Source organism: Chiloscyllium plagiosum, unplaced genomic scaffold (genome assembly GCF_037043375.1).
Source record: "Chiloscyllium plagiosum isolate Xiang-an unplaced genomic scaffold, Cpla_swu_hap1 HiC_scaffold_14, whole genome shotgun sequence".
Classification (NCBI taxonomy): Eukaryota; Metazoa; Chordata; class Chondrichthyes; order Orectolobiformes; family Hemiscylliidae; genus Chiloscyllium; species Chiloscyllium plagiosum.
This window is the reverse complement of record NW_028270152.1, coordinates 4,323,683-4,344,424: the sequence shown is the minus strand read 5'-3', so window position 1 is coordinate 4,344,424 and position 20,742 is coordinate 4,323,683. Positions and strand designations below refer to the sequence as shown.

Here is a 20,742-nt window from a genome sequence, read left to right as displayed (position 1 = left end):
GACTTCATAGAGATTTATAAAATCATGACATGGATATGGTGAATAGACAAAGTTTTTTCCCCTGGGGTGGGGGGAATCCAAAACTAGAGGACATAGGTTCAGAGTGAGGGGGTAAGATTTAAAAGGGATCTATGGGGCAACTTTTTCACGCAGAGGGTGGTACGTGTATGGAATGAGCTGCCAGAGGAAGTGGTGGAGGCTGGTACAATTACAATATTTAAAAGGCATCTGGCTGAGCATATGAATAGGAAGGGTTTGGAGGGATATGGGCTAAGTGCTGACAGGTGGGACTAGATTAGGTTAGGATAAGTTGGACTGAAGGGTCTGTTTCTGTGCTGCACACCTCTTTGACTCTAACGTGAAGAGGGGGAAGGAGACAAGAGTGAGAGGAAGAGCAAGTGGAAAGGTAGACTGAGCGACGGAGGAGAGAACTTACCACATCTGGTCGGCCCATGAAAGACCACTCTCCGCTGAGCCCTGCGTAATAGAAGGAAACACGAAGATCACCGACCTGGGAAAACAAGGAGTAAAAGATGGTTGTGACGCCACCATCTCGACTGATGAGAATCGAGGCCCTTCTCAGAAACCAATCTAAAGGGCAATATCAAGTTGGAACGGAATTTTAAAAACAAAGACTCTGCCTGCCTCAAACTCTCAATGAGGTTAACACACAACACAGCAGACATTTGCTGCTGGCAATTCTGAAGGAACCACAATCACCTGTTCCAGCCAGTCCACTCAAAACAAGCCCCAAGACATTAGGCTGTCTCGGAGAGATAGCCTGTAACCTTAATCTGACAAAATAGTGAAGAGGGCATTGGATCATTCAGACAGAAATAATGTGTGAGGGTATGGGGAAAAGACAGGAGATTGGTACCTGGCCATGATGCTTACTCATCAGTCAGTACAGACAGGCACAATGGGCCAAATGGCCTCCTGCTGCACTATAACAATTCTGTGATTTTGTGACAAGAGACCTCACAGCCAACTGAGAATCTATCACTTTACAATCCCTCATTTTGATTTCAAAACTACCTAAAAAATAACAGAGCAGTTATATGCAAGACTGGTGATCATTAGGTCTATGGGTGGCACAGTGGCTCAGTGGTTAGCACTGCTGCCTCATGACGCCAGCAACCTGGGTTCGATTCCAGCCTTGAGCGGCTGTCTGTGGGGCGTTTGCACATTCTCCCCGTGTCTGCGTGGGTTTCCACCGGGTGCTCCAGTCTCTCCCCACAGTCTAAAGGCTTGCAGGTTAGGGTGGATTGGCCATGGGAAATGATCCCAAAGACTGAGATAAAATTACACAATCATGTCAGGTTCTAATCTCTCTATCCGTCAGAAAGCATGTCAGATTTCACATTTAATTTCAGATAACTGTGTGTGAAATAATATCTTTCTTTATATTTAACTTAGAAAATCTTGCTGCTGAATTACTATTTAATTGGGATCCACACTTCAAGGATAAATGAAGATTCAGTTTTATCCCCCCACACACCTGTTTTTTTTTAATACTGATGACAGGCAGAAAAACTACATGCAGCCTGTCTCTGATGAACAGTTTTATTGATTTCTAGTTTTTGTTGAGAGTAAATGGATGGGAACCTGAGAATGAGGAAGTGTGGGGGAATGGGCACTAGTACAGTTAGGGACCACTCACCTCTGGGTGCCTGGGGTTGCTGCTGTGGTAAAAGTAATCATCAGAAACCACAATGTCACTGTGAGGGCCTTCAAACTTGGCCAGCCGGATCCTCTTAAACGTGTTGACCTTGTCAATTAGTCCTGGAAAAGACACAGAAAGGAAACATCTCGAGGCAGGGCACATGAATCCGAATCACATCAGACGAAACGTCGAGAAAGGGTTCAGTGATTCCAGTCGGATTACTGCAGACATACCCAACCAGCACCGAATGTACTTGAAGAATATTGAGGACCCCTCATCCATTATAGGGAGCAATGGCACTAACTCAATCAGCAGCACAATTACCCACTTGGAACCAGAGCTGCACTTACTATAGAATCATACAGTACAGCAGAGGCCTTTCGGCCCATCAAGTCTGCACCATGTTATGAAGATGTGGGTGTACTTTAAGAGAGTTAAAAGCAACAAAACTACCGGACACATTGTTGCTCTACTGAGAACACTTAGTGCTGTAACACTTGGTCGAACAACTTGATTAGCTTGTTGCCTGCAGGCAAAAACAAATTTGAATTCAGCCAATCAGTTTAAATTGTATCCCGAAGAAAATACCAATTTCCAATCAAGTTTGAATTGAGTATATTGACAATCTTAAAAGCCAATGACACGATCCGATGCTCTGAGGTATAAGACCTGGGGAAAATTGAACAGTTGAGAGGAGAACTGCCAAGTCCTAGCATGTAACAGACTGCTTAAAAAGAAAATCTCTCTTAAAAGTCCCTTTTCGATCAGTAATCTGTAACACAGAAATTCCTATCAAGGAGAAAAGACGACACAGGAAGATCTGACGACAAGAACCTACAGCTGCCTGGTTTTGAGATAAGATGTTGTTTTGTAAATCTTAATTGGGAGTTTTATTGGACTAGTATTATAGAAGGGAAGGTAAAAGATAGATTAGAGAAAGAAATTGTAGATAGTGGTTAGTTTATTATTGTCTGTTATACTTTAAGAAATAAAAGTTGTTAATTTTTACTTTAAATAGTCCTTGGCCACTTGAATGTTTACACATTACTGCAGGGCAATAAATCTTCTATGTCGCTGGTTTTAAATTAAGGAGAGTTTACCCGGTGTCGTAACAACCAACAGTCCCATGATACTCGTCCCACTTCCCAGCACACCACCCACAGTCTTGAACATTATAAAAATAATACAGCTGGCTTCAGATTAGGGGCTTGGGGACACACAACACGGTGGCCGGATCTCAGTTATACTGTCGGCTATGCCTTGGACAGAACTGAACTGTGACATACTGGTACCATGGCGGATGGGCCTGGTTCTGTGCACACAGAGCAAGGCTCCATTCCCCAGGACAGGGTCTTATAAAGCTCGTGTCCTGAGACAGCGCACCGGCTCTGACCCAGCCTGGAAATTACATTTTATATCATCGTCATTCGGCCCCTCAAGCCTGTTCTGTCATTCTAATGCTGAATGCAGCTCCACTTTCCTCTCTGCCTTGACCTCCCCTCTCCCTCAACATTCAATTCCCTTGTTGATCAAAAATCACTCGATGTAACCTCGAATTTAGTCACTAATACACTGCTCCATGGGGAAGAGAATTACAATCATACAGCACAGAAACAGACCCTTCGGTCTGAACGATCCACACTGACCATAATCCCAAACTAGACTGGTCCCAATTGCCTGCAGTTGGCCCATATCCCTACAAACCTTTCCTATCCATGAACTTATTCAAACGTCTTTTAAAGATTGTAACTGGACCGGCACCCACACTCCCCCCGGCAGGTCATTTCGCACAGGAACCATTTTCTGTGCAGAGAGAATTCTCCTCATGTCCTTTTTAAATATTTTACCTTAAAAATAGTTAGTTTCGAACTCCCCCACCCTAGAAAAAAGACCTTTGCTATTCACCTTATCTATGCCCCCCCATGATTGTATTAACCTCTATAAGTATTACCCTCCCCTGAGAATAATTCCTCCTCACCCTCACATTCTACACCAGATTCTCGATTTTCCCAGGAGGGAGAAACCATTCCAGATATTGGAAAGAGGACACACCCTTCACTCTGGATTCTTTAACTCGGGTTGTAAGTTATCCTCCCTCAGTACCACCTCAGTATTCGAGAATGGTACAGCAGGAGGCCATTCAGCCCAGGCCTGTTTCTCATCTCCCTCTCTAGTTTCTGAGCCAATTCTCTTCAGTCTGCAACCTCTGCTTTAAAAAAAAACACTATTACATTTCTATAGAGCCTTACACACCTTTAGGACATCCTACAGTACGTCACAGAAACAATTTTGAAATGTAGTCATTATGATAACACGGAGTCAATTTCCACTTAGCAAGATCCCATAGTGTAACTGTAGTCCAGACTGGGAGTACAGGTGATTGGTGGTAAACACAAGAAAAGTCTTGGTGCGCTGCCTTTCAGTTATATGTTAAAGTGAACAAATATGTATCGGAATCCTTTCCACACAGAAACTACAGCGGTCCCATGACTTTTTCTGAGTATGAGCTAAAGGTAAATTGGACCATAGGACTGCTCACTCATTGGATAGAGACGACTGGTGGTGGTTTAACCTGAGGGTCACTGTGCCTCAGGCAAGGAGCGAGATTGAGAAGGAGAGTCCTTCAGAGTAACCTCAGCCACTGCAGGAACAGAACCCACATTGTTGGTGTCACTCTGCATCACAAACCAGCCGACCAGCCAACTGAGCTGTCCCTGACCTGTCTCTGCATTTCCCTTCCCTCTCCAACCAGCTTTGCAATGTGTTCCTCATTAAACAATCAACAACTAAAACATCTTGTTGGTATTGACGCTACTTACCTTTCGAGAAGTGAAAATTGCCAACATTGACATCTGAGGCCACAGCTGTGAACGATTCCACTGGCATTGAGCTGGGGGACAGAGGAGGAGACAAACAGATTAACTCAGTCCTGTCCATCTATTACTGACCCCTGAAAGGGCACAGAGTCACAACCTGCAATTACACAGTACCTTTAACATCAGGTATCTTGGAATATTTCAGGAAGAGAGAACTGAATCGAGATATGATACAGAGTAGTACACACCATTTATTAAGTAAATGGCCAAAGATTCAGAGAGATAAGTTTTAAGGATGTTCTGAAGCAGGAGAGTGAGATGGATAGACACAGTGGTTTAAAGCGGGAATTCCAGAACTCAGGGCTCAAGCAGTTGAAGGTTTAGCCAAAGGCGCAGTGACAGAAATCGGGAATCTTATCCCCACTCCAGGGAGAAACGAGCCTTGTAAATGTTGCTGGCTGGAAGGTGTGACAGCCCGTTGCCCTGGTGCCCAGACAGAACCCATTCTGACCACTCTCTGCCATTTTGGTCTGGAGTGATCAGTCCCATCATGCATTGCCCCTGATCTGTCAGTCTCAGAACGAGAACACTCCCACAAGGACCCTTCACAAGGTGATTGCTCTGGAGGTTTAAACTTTTAATGGGTAATGACCATGTCAGGAAACCAGCTAATCTAGATCGGTTTGTGGACATTTTCAAACAGTTCCAACTTCCCCACCTTAATAATTATCCAGGAAACATTAGCGGGATGAAAACCTGTTCAAACACAACTAATGATAACACCAAACCCTTAACCAAACATCTGACCCAACACTCTTACCCCCAACACCTGAATGCTCAACCTGATACACAAAACTGTGACCAAAAACAACACCCCTGACCCACCCCCCCAACATCACACCTGCCCACCCAATCCCCTCAGCTATCTACCTGGCACCATACCCTTTCCTCACCCACACATCTGGCACCACACCCTACCCTTACCCACACACCTGGCACCATACCTTACCCTCCCACACACCTGGCACAGCACCACACCCTACCCTCACCCGCACATCTGGCACCACACCCTACCCTCACCCACACACCTGCACCATTCCCTACTCTTACCCACTCACCTGGCACCATACCTTACCCTCACCCACACACCTGCACCATTCCCTATTCTTACCCACTCACCTGGCACCATACCTTACCGTCACCCATACACCTGGCACCGTACCTACCCTCACCCACACACATGGCACCTCCACGCTTCCTCGTCATCTTGGATGTTATGACCACTCCGACCCCCACGCCTCCCCAGTCTCACATACCTACCTTCTCTCCATAGTTTATCATCCTGACTTTGAATCCATTAACCGCAGATTGTGGCAGGTCCAGGTGTTTCTGATGAGGTGCAAATAGGAGATTCACCCTCAGAAATGCAAAGCTCCCGAGGAAGGTAAGAAAGAAAAGGGCAGAGTCACAATCCAATTGTGATCAGAGCCCCTTGGAAAACCTGGCTCAATACATCTGCCACCTTAGGAACATTCTTACCTTGGGTTCTTGTGCCCAATTTCACGGTCAAAGCTCCTGCTGTTGACGACCTCTGATTTCCACTCCGTATCTGAGCAACAAGAGTTCATGGTTAAAGCTCTGGCAGTGATGTGAGCGAGTTTCTGATGAATAGCCAGTGGCTATTTGCATTCCCGCAATCCCATAATCCTCTGAGGTCTCCGAATTCTGGCCCCTTGACCATCGCCGTTTTTACTGATGGCCATACCTTCAGCTGCTGGGCCCTGAGCCTTTGGAAATCCCTTCCCAAACCTCTCCAATTCTCAACCTCTCCTTCAGGAAGTACCTGTCTGTGCATGCGCCTCTCCTTCAGGAAGTACCTGTCTGTGCATGCGCCTCTCCTTCAGGAAGTACCTGTCTGTGCATGCGCCTCTCCTTCAGGAAGTACCTGTCTGTGCATGCGCCTCTCCTTCAGGAAGTACCTGTCTGTGCATGCGCCTCTCCTTCATGAAGTTGTTCCTCAAAACCCGCAAGAGAACAGAAATAATAGAAGTAGGCCACTTAGCCCCCTGAATCTGCTCCACCATTTGCTAAGATGATCTGATGCAGTTGGACCCGGGCAGCTCAGTGGTTAGCACTGCTGCCTCACAGCGCCAGGGACCCGGGTTCAATCCCAACCTTGGGCAACTGACTGTATGGAGTTTACACCTTCTCCCCGTGTCTGTGTGGGTTTCCTCCGGGTGGTCCAGTTTCCTCCCACAGTCCAAAGATGTGCAGGTCAGGTGAACTTTCCATGTTAAATTGCCTAACATGCTAGTGTTAGGTGCATTAGTTGGGGAAGATGGGTCTGGGTGGATTACTGTTCAGAAGACGGTGTGGACTTGTTGGGCCAAATGGCCTGTTTCCACACTGTAGGAAATCTAATCTGATCTGCATCCTGTAACCAAGGATCCTGCGTACATAGGTAGGCAAGTAGGTGTGTGTGTACAATCATGGTACTGACTGCAGTGAACATGGCTCTCGAGGCTCTCCCTCCATAACCAGTAAGAAATTTAAAGGGGGACACTGCCCATAACCCTTACCTCCCCATTTGTCTGTCTGTGCGCACGTCTGGGCATGCGCGTGTCTGTGTCTGCCCACGTGTCTGTGTTGCGGCCTGCGTGTGTCCGCCCGCGTGTCTGTGTTGCTGTCCGCGTGTGTCCACCCACGTGTCTGTGTCCGCCCGCGTGTCTGTGTATGCATGCCTGCGTATCTGTGTGTCTGCATCTGTGTCTGTGTGTGCATGCCTGTGTCTGCTGTCTGAGTGTGTGTGTCTGTATCTGTGTGCGTTTCTGTATCTGTATACGTGTGCGTCTGTGTCTGTGCGCCTGTCTAACTCTGTTTCGAGCCAGCCTCCACTACTCTCTGGGGAAAGAAAGAATTCCAGACTCGCTGAGAGAAAATATTTATCTTCTTTGAGGATTACAGAGATGAGCCATGCAGCGATTCAGCAACAATTAAACTCCCTGTTGACATGAACCAGTATTTATTTAACAATTATCAAACTTCCTGGCATCACATCATAGGGCAGAACGCTCCCATCTTTCAGACAAATGCATCGCCTGATTTAACAGCAAACGCTTCCGCAGGCGATACACTAGCACTGAATAAAACAGCAACTCAGGCTTACTTACTGTAGGAATACCTTGTCTCAATCTTCTTCTCACCATCTTCTTCATAGTCCCTAGGAATAAAAATGTAACAATTACATTTGTCACACAAACACTGCACATGGAAAGTTCAAATCCATGAGATTGAGGTCGCCTTTCAGGCCCCTACCCCTCCAAATCTCTCTGCTTTCATCCCCTGAATACCTTGGCCAACAGCTGGTGGGGTGCTAGAACAAACTCAATGGCTAAATGGACTACTTCTGAGCTACACTGAGTCAAGGCACAGGAGCAGGCCAATCAGCCCATCTGGTTCATGCTGTTGCTTATTCTCCAAACAGGTTTCCTCCCAGCCTATTTCACCCTACCCCACTGGCAAAGCCTCCTATTCCTTTCCCCCATGTTCATCCAGTTTCCCCTTCTATGCACCTAAACATTATTCATCTCACTCAGTCGTTGTGGGAGCCAGTTCCATATTCTCATCGCTCTTTAGAAAAAGAGGTTTCTCTGGAATTCCCAACTGGAATTGTTGCTTATTCAAAACGGTCTCTTGAGAAGTCTTGTTGCCAACATATTGACTGGCAGTTGGAACCCTGGGATGGCAGGACTGATGAATGAAGAGGGACTAGATTGGTTACAACTACATTCACTGGGGTTTAGAGGAATGAGTTTTATGAAAGGCAAAACGTGCCTGACTAATGTCTTAAGAGAGTTTCGAGGAAGTCTCGACCAGAGTGGATAGAGGGGAACCAGGAGATGTGTTGTTATTGGACTTTCAGAAGGTGCTTGACAAGGTACCTCACAAAAGATTGCCATAAGTGCCCACGATGTTGGAAGGATAGAGGATTGGCAAATGGATAGGAAACAGCGAGTGGGGATAAGGGGCTCTTTCTCAGGTTGGTGACCTGCGACTAGGTGGTTCCGCAAGGATCATCACATATACTCCCTCATGAATATATCTGTTCACAATATATATTCATGGCTCGGACAAATGCACTGCATTTATTGTAGCCAAATTTGCAAAAATAGGTGGAGAGACAGATTACAAGAGGGATACAAACAGTTTACAGAGGGATACTGATGGATTAAGTAAGTTGGCAAATGAAACATAATGTGGGAAAATGCAAAGTTGTTCATTTTGGGAAGGGAGAACAAAAGAACAGAATATTATTTAAATGGAGAAAAACTGCGGAAAGCGGCAGCACAAAGAGGAACATGTGCGTGAAACACAGAAAGCTAACACACTGAATGGCTTACACCTGCGCCTATTTTCTGTGTTAAGAATGAACCATATCACAATTGATCTGGAGTCACAAACAGTACAGGCCAAGCCAGGTAAATAAGGAGATCTTGTAATTCAGTAGGTAGTGTCCATGCCTCTGAGCCAGAACCTCCAAGTTCAAATCCGACTCAAAGATTTCGCATTCCTTCTAAGCTGTGCAACCATGCAGCTAATCTGCGAAGCCACGCACACCAATGCATTGCCTTCCAGTTTTGTATCTTGCTGCCGCACATAGTCTCAGAACTCCACTCCGCAAAAATAAAATTGAAGGGAATATTGGTCAATAAATTATTTTGAGGGTGCATACATGAGGATCCATGGTCAGCACAACATCGTGGGCTGAAGGGCCTGTTCTGTGCTGTACTGTTCTATGTTCTAAAGACAATAAGCTTCTAAGATTCACAAAGGATATTAGACCACAAGGTTAACAATTTCATTTGAAAAGTTGATTTTTGTTACAGTGCCTTTTTAAGGAACTGTCACAATTTCCCTTTCACAAAAACCATGTGGATTCTGCCCAATTACATCAGATTTCCTAAATTCCTTACCATAACTGCATCAATATTAGGTTCCAATGTTTTTCCAGATGACAGATGGAAGACTAACTGGCCCATAATTTCTTGCTTTTGTCTCTACACTATTCTGATTAGACTAATTACATTTGCTATTTTCCAATCTGATGGAGTCTTTCTGGAATTGAATGGAATTTTTATAAATTAAAACTAAAGCACAATGAAGTCCATCAGGATTTGTCAACTTTCCCAGAAGACTGTGATGGCTTTAAAGTTTTCGCTCCTTTCCACCTCCTGATATGTAATTATTTATGGGATGTTTTATCTTGTCTAGTGAAGACAGATGCAAAATAGGTGTTTAATTTATCCACCATTTCCTTCTTTTGTACTTCTAAGTAATCAGATTCTCTGCCTAGAATCGCCAACACTGACTTTACTTATCCTTTTTGAAAACCTGCAGAAGGTCTTGCTATCTACGTTTCTAGGTAGCTTTCTCTCATTCCTTTTTTTAAGTTGTTCTTTGCTGGTTTTTAAATTCTGTTCAATTTTTTGATCAGCCACTGATCTTTGCAGTGATGTACATTTTCAATTTGATACTATCCTTAACTTTCTTGGTTAACCATAGATGGTACATCCTTCCCCAGGAGAGTTTCTTTCCCACCAGAACGTATCTTTGCTGAGCGTTGTGAAATATCTCTTTGAATGTCTACCAATAAGCCTCTTCAGATTGATCTTCAAACCTAATTTTGTAGATCACTTTAACCAGCTCTGCTTTCATATACTTATAACTGCATTTATTTACGTTTACAATATTAGTTTTAGATCTATTCTTCTCTCCCTCAAACTGAATAAAATAATGTAATTATGTTATGATCACTGCTACCCAGAGGAATCTTTTACAATTAGAATCACAGAATCCCTACAGTGTGGAAGCAGGCCATTCAGCCCATTGAGTCCACACCAACCCTTCAAGGAAGACCCACCCCCTACTCCATCCCTGTAACCCTGCATTGCCCATGGCCAATCCTCCTAACCTGCACGTTTGGACTGTGGGAGGAAACCAGAACATCTGGAGGAAACCCACGCAGACACGGGGGAGTGTGTCTGTGTGGTGTTTGCACAGTCACCCAAGGGTGGAATCGAACCTGGGTCCCTGGTGCTGTGAGGCAGCACTGCGCCACCATGCTGCCTTTAATAATTAATCTAATTTACTGTGCCAGGTCTAGCTCATTTGTTGCTATACCCAAGAACATACTGTTCCCAGTAACTGTCCCAAAAATACTTTATAAACTTACTATCCAGGCCACATTGCCAATATGATTTGCCCAATCCATATACAGATTAAAATCACCTTTGACTATTCGCAACTTTCTCCTGAGGTATTATTATTTCTTTGTGTGTTTCCACCTACAATGTGGTTACATTTGGGAGGAAATACAAACCACGACCACAAGTGGCTTCTTACTGTTGATATTTCAAATCTCAAACAGAACTGTTGCTACATCTTGATGTTTAGAACTAAAAATCTAACCTTTCCTCATAAGGTAACCAATGCACTCCAGGTATCAAATGAGTAAACCTTCTCAGAATCAAAACAGAAGTTGTTGGAGAAACTCAGCAGATCTGGCAGCATCTGTGGAGCGAGAAACAGAGTTAACATTTCGGTTCTATTGATCCTTCTTCAGAGCCTTCGCTGAACTGCTTCCAATATACTTACATCCTTCCTTAAATAATGACCAATACAAATGCAGCTGGTATCCATAAGCTCCTACATACTGCAGCTGCAATGCATCAACGGCTTTGACAAATTTATTGTGCTTTGCTTTTCTTTAATTAAGTTAATACATCTAGTTTTGTGCGCAGTAATATTCGTACTATTCTAATAGACATGCTAATTAGAAATTCTCTAGTTTAGAAAAGTTAAACAGAAGATACTGTCCTGCCAATCAACTACCTCCCCATTACTTTTCCATGGGATGTTGCCAGGACTGGCAAGGCTGGCATTTATTGCTCATCTCTATCTGCCCTTAAATTGAGTGCCTTGCTAGACTGTTTCAGAGGGAAGTTGAGAGTCAACCAATTTAAGGCTCAGTGGTCAGCACTGCTGTCTCACAGCACCAGGGACCCGGGTTCAATTCCAGCCTCAGGTGACTGTCTGTGTGGAGTTTGCACGTCCTCCCCGTGTCTGCGTGGGTTTCCTCCGGGTGCTCCGGTTTCCTCCCACAGTCCAAAGATGTGCAGGTCAGGGTGGATTGGCCACAATAGAAAATGTAGAGTTATGGGGATAGGGTGGGGGGTCTGGGTGGGATGTTCTTCAGAGGGTTAGTATGGACTCAATGGGCCAAATGGCCTCTTCCACGCTGTAGGGATTCTATTAAAAAGATTGTGATGGATTTGAAGTCACAAATAGAGCCAGGTTGGGTAAGGATAATAGATCTCCTTCCCTAAGAGGCATCAGTGAAGCAAATAGGTTTTTACAACAATCACTGGTGGTTACCATCACGGAGATGCACTTTCAATTGCAGATTTTATCAAACAAATGTGTTTTGGGATTCGAACCTGTGTTCACCAGCGTCACAGCCTCTCGATGACTAACCACTCTGCTGCCATCTGCCATCATACTTCAAAAAAAATTCATTGGCTGTAAAGAACAACGGGGGATTTTAGGAGATGATAGGTGCTATAAAAATGCAGGTGGTTCAATAAAAGCTCCATGCATGAATACAGCCATCTCGACTGACACTGACCTGGAATCGCCGTACTCCACCCACTGGTACATTTCCACACGACGCTGTAACTTCACCACATGGAGAGAGATCCCATAGTTTGGGTCATAAAGTGGCTGTGGGAAAGGTAAACACAATAGTGCTGTGAACAAGGGGCACCTCAGGAAGATTCCTCAGTGGATGGCGAGGACCAGTGAGCCCGATGAAACACAAGAAGACATAGTGTAAAACAGACAGCAACTACAACAAATTAACTTTACGGGTGGCACAGTGGTTAGCACTGCTGCCTCACAGCACCAGGGTCCTGGGTTCGATTCCACCCTCGGGCAACTCTCTGTGTGGAGTTTGCACATTCTCCCCGTGTCTGCGTGGGTTTCCTCCAGGTGCTCCGGTTTCCTCCCACAGTCCAAAGATGCGCAGGTCAGGTGAATTGGCCATGCTAAACTGCCCATAGTGTTAGGTGCATTAGTCAGGGATAAATGTAGGGTAATATGATAAGGGAATGGGTCTGGGTGGCTTATTATTCAGAGTGTCAGTGTGGACTTATTAGGCTAAATGGCCCGTTTGCACGCGGTAGGGAATCTAATCTAATCAAGCACTGCTGCCTCACAGCACCAGGGACCGAGGTTCAATTCCAACCTCAGACAACTGTCTGTCATTCTCCCCGTGTCTGTGTGGGTTTCCTCCGGGTGCTCCGGTTTCTCCCATAGTCCAAAGATGTGCAGGTTAGGTGAACTGGCCATGCTAAATTGTCCATAGTGTTAGGTGCATTAGTCAGAGGTATATATATAGGGCAGGGGAGTGGGTCTGGGTGGGTTACTCTTCGGAGGGTCGGTGTGAACTGGTTGGGCCGAAGGGCCTGCTTCCATACTGTAGGGAATCTAATCTAATGTGTTCAGCTCACACAAATGAAAACAGTAACAGCATCCCAACCTGCTTCATGGCAGCAACCACCCAAAGCAACATCAAGGCAGCTTGATGGGCAAAACAGTTAAGGAGAATCGTGTGGTTATCATGTGGGAAAATGTGAAATTTTGGAAGGGAGAACTAAAGAACAGAGAATTATTTAAATGGAGAAAAACTGCAGGAAGCTGCAACACAAAGGGACTTGGGGGGAAATTGTGCACAAAACACAGAAAGCTAGCACACAGGGACAGCAGGTAATCAGGAAGGGTCATGGGGTGTTGGCCCTTATTTCAAGGGGTTGGAGTATAAGAGTAGGGAAGTGTTACTGCAACTGTACAAGGGGCTGGGGAGACCACACCCGGAGTGCTGTGAGCAGGTTTGATCTCTTAGTTAAGAAAAGATATTTCATTACAGGCAGTTCAGAGAAGGTTCACTGGGCTGATCCCTGGGATGGAGGGATTGCTTTATGAGCAAAGGTTAAACAGGTTGGGACTCTCCTCCCTGGAGTTTACAAGAAAGCCAGGTGTTTCATCGAAACATTTCAGATTCTTTAGGGGCTTGACGGGGTCAATGCTGAGAGGATGGTTCCCTTCATGGGAGGGTCTGGGACCAGAGGGCACAGTCTCAGAATAAAGGGGCACCAGTTTCAGACTGAGAATAGGGTTGTGAGTCTCTGGAACTCCTTGCCACAGAGAGCTGTGGGGGCAGAGTCCGTGTGGATATTTAAGGCTGAGAGAGAGAGAGTCTTGATCAGTCGGGGAATCAAGGGTTACAGGGAAAGGGCGTGAAGGTGGACGTGATGAATGTTGGATCAGCCAGGATTCTACTGAATGGTGGTTCAGGCTCAAGGGGCTGAATGGCCAACTTTCCTTTGTGTACAGGACATACCTAGGCAATTTCCCACATTGGCAGGTAGATGCCAGTGTTGTAACTGCATTGGAACAGCTCAGCTAGATGAGTGGCATAGTCTCCAGTACCATTGCCAGAACATTGCCAGGGGCCATAGCCTTTGTAGTATCCAGTGCCACCAACCATTTCTTGACATCACATGGAGTGAATTGAATTGGCTGAAGACTGGTATCTGTGATGCTGGGGACCACTGGAGGCAGTTGAGATGGAGTATTTTTTAAGAATCCCTGCAGTGTGGAAACAGGCCATTCGGCCCAACAAGTCCACACAACCCTCTGAAGAGTAGTCCATCCAGACCCATTCCCCTACCCTATTACTCTACATTTACCCCTGAGTAATGCACCTAACCAATACATCCCTGACCACTATGGGCAATTTAGTATGACCAACTCACCTAACCTGCACATCTTTAGATTGTGGGAGGAAACCCATGCAGACGCAGAGAGAATGTGCAAACTCCACACAGACAGTCTCCAGAGGCTGGATTCGAACCCGGGTCCCTGGCGCTGTGAGGCAGCAGCTCTAACCACTGAGCCACCATGCCACCTAACTTCTCACTGAAGATTGCTGTGAAAGCTTCAGCCTTATCTTCTGCCCCAATGTGTTGGGCCCTTCCATCATTGAGGATGAGGATATTTTTGTGAAGCCTGCTCCTCCAGTGAGTTGTTTAGGTGTCCACCAACATTCACATCTGGATGTGGCAGGGCTGCCGAGCTTAGATCTGATCCACTGGTCTTGGGATCACTTAGTTCTTTCTGTCACTTGCTGCTTATGCTGTTTGGTGGTTTCACCAGGTTGACACCTCACCTTCAGGTATGCCTGGTGCTGCTCCTGGTATACCCTCCTGCACTCTCCACTGAACCAGGGTTGATGCCCTGGCCTGATGGTAATGGTTGAGTGGGGGATATGCCGGGCCATGAGGTTACAGATTGTGCTGGAGTACAGTTCTGCTGCTGGTGATGGCCCACAGCACCTCATGGATTCCTCATCCTGAGTTGCTAGATGTGTTCGAAGTCTGTCCCATTTAGCACAGTGATAGTGCCACACAACACCTGGAGGGTATTCTCAATGTGAAGGTGGGACTTTGTCTCCACAAGGACAGTGCGGCGGTCACTCTCATCGTCATGGGGCTAGGTTAGAATGGTGCTGGAAAAGCACAGCAGGTCAGGCAGGAAAATCGATGTTTCAGACAAGAGTCCTGCATCAGGCTCTATTCCTGATGAAGGGTTTTTGCCCGAAACGTCAATTTTCCTGCTCCTCGGATGCTGCCTGACCTGCTGTGCTTTTCCAGCACTACTCTGATCTAGACTCTGGTCTCCAGCATCTGCAGTCCTTGTTTTTACCTACTCTCACTGTCATGGACAGATGGATCTGCAGCTGGCAGATTGGTAAGGATGGGGTCAGGTATGTTTCTCCCTCTTGTTGGTTCCCTCACCACCTGCCACAGACCCAGCCTAACAGCGATGTCCTTTAGGACCCGACCAGCTCGATCAGTATTACTGCTGCCGAGCCACTCTTGGTGATGGACATTGATATCCCCCACCCAGAGTACATTCTGTGCCCTTGGCACCCTCAGTGCTTCCTCTGAGTGTTGTTCAATATGGAGGATACTGCTTCATCATCAGCCCAGGGAGGGTGGTACACGGCAATCAGCAGGAGGTTTCTGTGCCCAGGTTTAACCTGAAGCCATGAGACTTCACAGGGTCCGGAGTCAATGTTGAGGACTCCCAGGGCAACTCCCTCATGACTGTATCCACTGTGCGGTCACCCCTGCTGGCTCTGTCCTGGCGATGGGACAGGACATATCCAGGGACGGTGATGGTGGGGTCTGGAACATCGTCGGTAAGATATGATTCCATGAGTATGACTGTGTCAGGCTATTGCTTGACTAGTCTGTGAGACAGCTCTCCCAATGTTGGCACTCACTCCCAGATGATAATGAGGACCACCTTGCAGGGTCGACAGGGCAGTTTCTGCTGTTGTTTTTTCTGGTGCCTAGGTCAATGCCAGATAATCCATCTGGTTTAATATTTTTCCTTTCTCGTGGTTGATACAACTGACCTGCTGTGCCATTTTAGGGGCAAGTTAAGAGTCAATCCCATTGCTGTGGGTCTAGAGTCACGTGTAGACCAGACTGGGTAAGGACAGCAGATTTCCTTTCCTAAAGGGCATTATTGAACCAGATAAGTTTTCACAACAATGCTTCCATGGTCATCAAAATATTTATAATTATATATTTTCAGTTTAATTGAACCACTTTCCACCATCTGTCAGGGTGGGATTTGAGCCCTGGTGACCAGAACATTATCTGGGGTTTACTCATGCAGTGATAATACCAGTAGGCCATCACTTCCATCTATTTGTCCCCATTACCTCACGAAACTATTTATTTACAAGACAGGATATTCCTCACTCACCTGCAGTGTCATCAGCGAGCCAGTCAGATGCGCAAGTTTCCCATCATTTTGAGGTAAAGGAGTAAAGACATCACTCAAGGACACCACCAGGGAAAGACCCTCATTCAGGGAGTTCTGAGTTCTGACACATCTTCCCTGCACAAGGAGTGTTACAGCTTGTTAATATTGGGAGTGGTATGGAGTCAAAATAAGGATAAAGGAAAGCTCAATCACCACAGCAACTGAAGACAGTAAGACAATTTTTTATTCACATGATATTGCTGTCACTGACTGGATGGCAGTCCCAGCATGGCAGTCTCTCAGACTGGCATGGCCTCAGCCTGTTCTCCTGGTCTTGAGATGATACCAGAGTGGTCTACCAGCCTCATGGACCTCAAGGTTAAGCCCAGCTTGGTCTAGAACCAAGGCCTGGTGCTAAGGCCCAGTGCGGATTTGAGCCGAGGCCTAGTGCAAACTGGAGCCGAGGACTGGTGTGATCTGGAGCCGAGGTCCGGTGTGACCTGGAGCCGAGGCCTGGTGCGGACTGGAGGCTAGGTGCCAGCCTGGTCTGGGTTGGAAGACCCCTGTTCTGAACTTTCATTTCTGCAATGCTGGACCTTTTACTTCTCTACTGTCTAAGACATGGTAATTGAGGAATCTGTACCTAGATCCCTTTGTACCTTAAGCTGGTGCTGTAAGTGGCGATATATAAACTGTTCACTGTACTCATTTGAGTACATGTGACAATAAAACTAATTCAATGCAATTCAGTATTTATTACCCGTCCCTAGTTGCCCCTTTCAGAAGGTGGGGGTGAGCTGCCTTCTTGAACTGCTGCAGTCCATGTGGTGTAGGTAGACCCACAATGTCCTTAGGGAGGGAATTCCAAGATTCTGACCCAGCAATACTGAAGGAAGAGCAATATATTTCCAAGTCAGAATGGAGGGAAACTTGCAGGGAGTGATGGTACCTTGTACAGGGTTCACGGATTTACAAACATCTGACTTATGAAAGCTCGTACTTACGAACACAATCATATAAAGAGAGGTAATTTTATAACCTCAAAATAGGAACACTTTCTATACTTAGGAACAGCTCCTTTACAGTATCCTGCATTGTGTTCCAACTGTGTACAAATAGACTTGGTGAATGGACTCAGGAATGGAACTCATTCACAACCTGAGGAATGTCTGTATCTGCTCCCCTTATCCTTCTCGATGGTAACACTCATGGGTTTGGGAGATATTGTTTGAGGAGCGTTTTACATAAACCTGCTTTTATAGAACTATATTAGTATAATACAAAGGATGTAGATTTGTTTGCTGAGCTGGAAGTTTCATTTCCAGATATTTTGTCGCCCTACGAGGTAACATCTTCAGTGGGCCTCCAGGCGAAGACATTTCATAAGAACGTAAACCAGAGAATAATTGACACCTAGCGAAATAAAATAGTAACATTGACGACCAAAATCTCAAAGAGATACTTCTTAAGGGACATCTTAAAGGAGGATAGAGAGAGAAAGATAAAGACAGAGAGGGTGGTGAGTCCAAACAGCTGTAGGCATAGCTGCCAAAAGTGGAGGGATTAAAGTCAGCGATATTCAAGTGGTTAGAATTGGTGGAATGCAGAGATATTAGAGGATTTGGGGGTTGGAGAAGGTTACAGCAAGACACAGAGGTGCAAGTCTATGTGGGGTTTGAACCAGAGGTTGATGACTCTTACAATGAAACTATTGCCAGACTGTGAGCAAATCTTCATTAGCAGACACGGAGCATGGGCAATGTTCCTGTTCACTGCACTGAGTGGAATGTTCTGGATTACCGCACTGCCATGCTCCTGTGCAGTTTAGTTTAGACGTAAAAGTAGTGAGTGGTAACTGGGACTTGGTGAGGTTTGGAAGAGCTCAGATAGACAGAGGGTGAAAGATGGTGTCATATTGGGGAACACCAACATTTTTAAGCACAAGATCACTTTTTGAGTTTAAGTGCAAACCAGGATCTACCTGAAAGAAAATACAAAATAAGGGGTTTATGTTTTGTGTAATATAAACTTGAAATCAAGTACATCTGATTATTCATTTTGTTCTCTACACAAAGTCTCAGTGTGACACTTGTGACGGTCCTCATTATGTTATCTACCCCAATTAGGTTGTAGTTTGAACCAGTTAGTCATATACAGTCTATTAAATGGGTATCTGTGAGGCAGCTGAGATACTTCAACTTGATTATCTGCATTTGGGAGAATGCTGTCTCACAAAGGGATGTGGAGCCAAAGCTTTCATTGTAAACCCACAGGATGACAGCATTTTGTATTTTTCCATAAATCTATAGAATCCCTAAAGTGTGGAAACAGGCCATTCAGTCCAACAAGTCCACACCGACCCTCCGAAAAGCATCCCACCCAGACCCCTACCCTATCCATGTAACCCTGCATTTCCCATGGCTAATGCACCGAAGCTACACATCCCTCAACACTATGGATAATTTAGCATGGACATGTTTCTCTGCTCACAAGTCTCCAAATATCACTGTCCCTTGATCTGACTTCCAGCATAATATCATTTTGCACAGTAATTATTTGCATTTCAATACCACTGACTTGCAAATCAATCACCGAATGGAATCTGATAGTTAACCCACCAATGTCTACTTGAGGAACTAGACTGGAGAGAAACATAACTATTTGTTCCATCGCATCTAATTCCTGAAATTGCCTGTTAAACTCATCCTGTGTCACTGAATCTCTGTCCTTTCTGTGCAGTTCACAGTTCAGCTTTGATGTTTTGTCTGTAAAGGACATGAAGCCAAATAGCCACACACTGACAGCTCACTGCACATCTCACTCCTTCTTCATTGCTGGAGCAGCACCCATTCAAGCAAGTGGAGAGTATCCATTACACTCCTGACTTGTACTTTGTAGATGGTGAACAGGCATTGCAGAATCAGGTGAGTTACACACTGCAGTATTCCTAGTCTCTGACTTGCTGTTGCAGCCACTGTGTTTGTATTTTTTGTTGCATGACAAGTCCAATTAAGTTTTAAATCAACGTTCCTCATTGCGCATTTTACAAAAATCCATCACCCTAGAATTTTCTGTTTGACCAGGTCCCTGCCGTGGGATTTGGACCCAAGATATAGAACATTGAACAATAAAGCACAGTCCCTTCTGACTCAGAAATGAGTGACAGCTACCCACTGAGTGACAGATGCTGATACCACAAAGATAGCAGGTGCTTGCCCAAAGATTAGCTTGCAACACAACCTCTGCACGTACCTCATTAGTGAAGAGGAGGTAGAAGGAGAAAATAAAGATGAGCACTCCCACCAGCATTCCCCCTGTCGTCTCTCCAAGACGTTCCAGGAATCCCTGCTTCCTCTGATTTGTGATTTTCACATGTTCATCCCTGCTGCTTCCTGGTTGCTGCAAAACCAGAAGGGATATGCTATCATGAATCCTTAAATAAGGACCATCTTAAAAACAAAATCAGGACAGATGAACTTTGTAAATGTTTTCACAGAATGTAGGGCATCACTAGCCATCCTTAATTTCCCTCGAGAAGGTGGTAGTTAGCTGCCTTTATAAATTGCAGCAGTGTAGGTACACCCAAAAACAGAAGGCATTTTATACAATAGTGATACAACTTTTCTGGTTGGAATGAGGGCATTACTGACATTTGTTGCTCATCCATATTACTCGGATCCAGTATAATCAATCCAACTGACATAACAGAGGGTCTTGCTGGGCAGAAAAAAAGATAATCCTGTTGGAATGGGTCTGAAGTCATTTACACACCATCAGTGACACCTCATTTAACCCCCATCCCCCCAATATTTTAATAATAATTTTGATTCTCTCTGGTACTGAACAACAATTGCACCGATTAGAAACAAAAGAAAAAACAAAATTTCTGGAGAATTGTTGGATTCAATTTTCCACAACAGGCTTTGTATTTGTGTTGTGGGTTACACACAGAAGTTCCATTGTGCAGTGTGTTACAATCTATCACCCAGGCAGATTGCTGTAGCCTGAAAACCCAGCAGTAAAGAAACAAGGAGAGAAGGAGTTGGTGGCGGGGGCAGAATGACTCTAGCTAGCCCCTTTGCATTTACAAAAGGGGGTATCAGATCACACAGTCAATGTGCCAGGGAGAGGGAAACTTTATCTCCCTCAGACACAAACTGGACTGAAAGAATGTGGACAGGGGCTTCAGGACTAACTTCAGAAACTAATGTGTCCAGTGCCAGCTCAGATTAATAACACCCTGCACATTTACAGGGTAGTTGTAACTTACATTAGGCCTGACCATAGTTTCCCTGACAATCTCACACTCAGGGGTTCACCACTCCCTGCTCTATCCCCTCTTACACCTCCACTTCCGGCTTCAGGGGG

At 45.3% G+C, this 20,742-nt stretch overlaps 1 protein-coding gene across 1 annotated transcript in view; it reads right to left on the bottom strand.

Moving 5' to 3' along the window:
• The window catches only part of tmem43 (transmembrane protein 43), a 33,704-nt gene extending 12,962 nt beyond the window's left edge, over positions 1-20,742 (bottom strand). The window contains exons 1-9 of the mRNA XM_043707561.2: positions 20,645-20,742; positions 19,627-19,773; positions 16,375-16,509; positions 12,164-12,258; positions 7,650-7,699; positions 6,019-6,088; positions 4,483-4,553; positions 1,661-1,782; positions 437-511 (exon numbers count right to left, since the gene is read on the bottom strand). Coding sequence (XP_043563496.2) covers positions 437-511; positions 1,661-1,782; positions 4,483-4,553; positions 6,019-6,088; positions 7,650-7,699; positions 12,164-12,258; positions 16,375-16,509; positions 19,627-19,773; positions 20,645-20,659 — 780 coding nt within the window. The 5' untranslated portion in view covers positions 20,660-20,742. The remainder of the gene's footprint in view (positions 1-436; positions 512-1,660; positions 1,783-4,482; positions 4,554-6,018; positions 6,089-7,649; positions 7,700-12,163; positions 12,259-16,374; positions 16,510-19,626; positions 19,774-20,644) is intronic.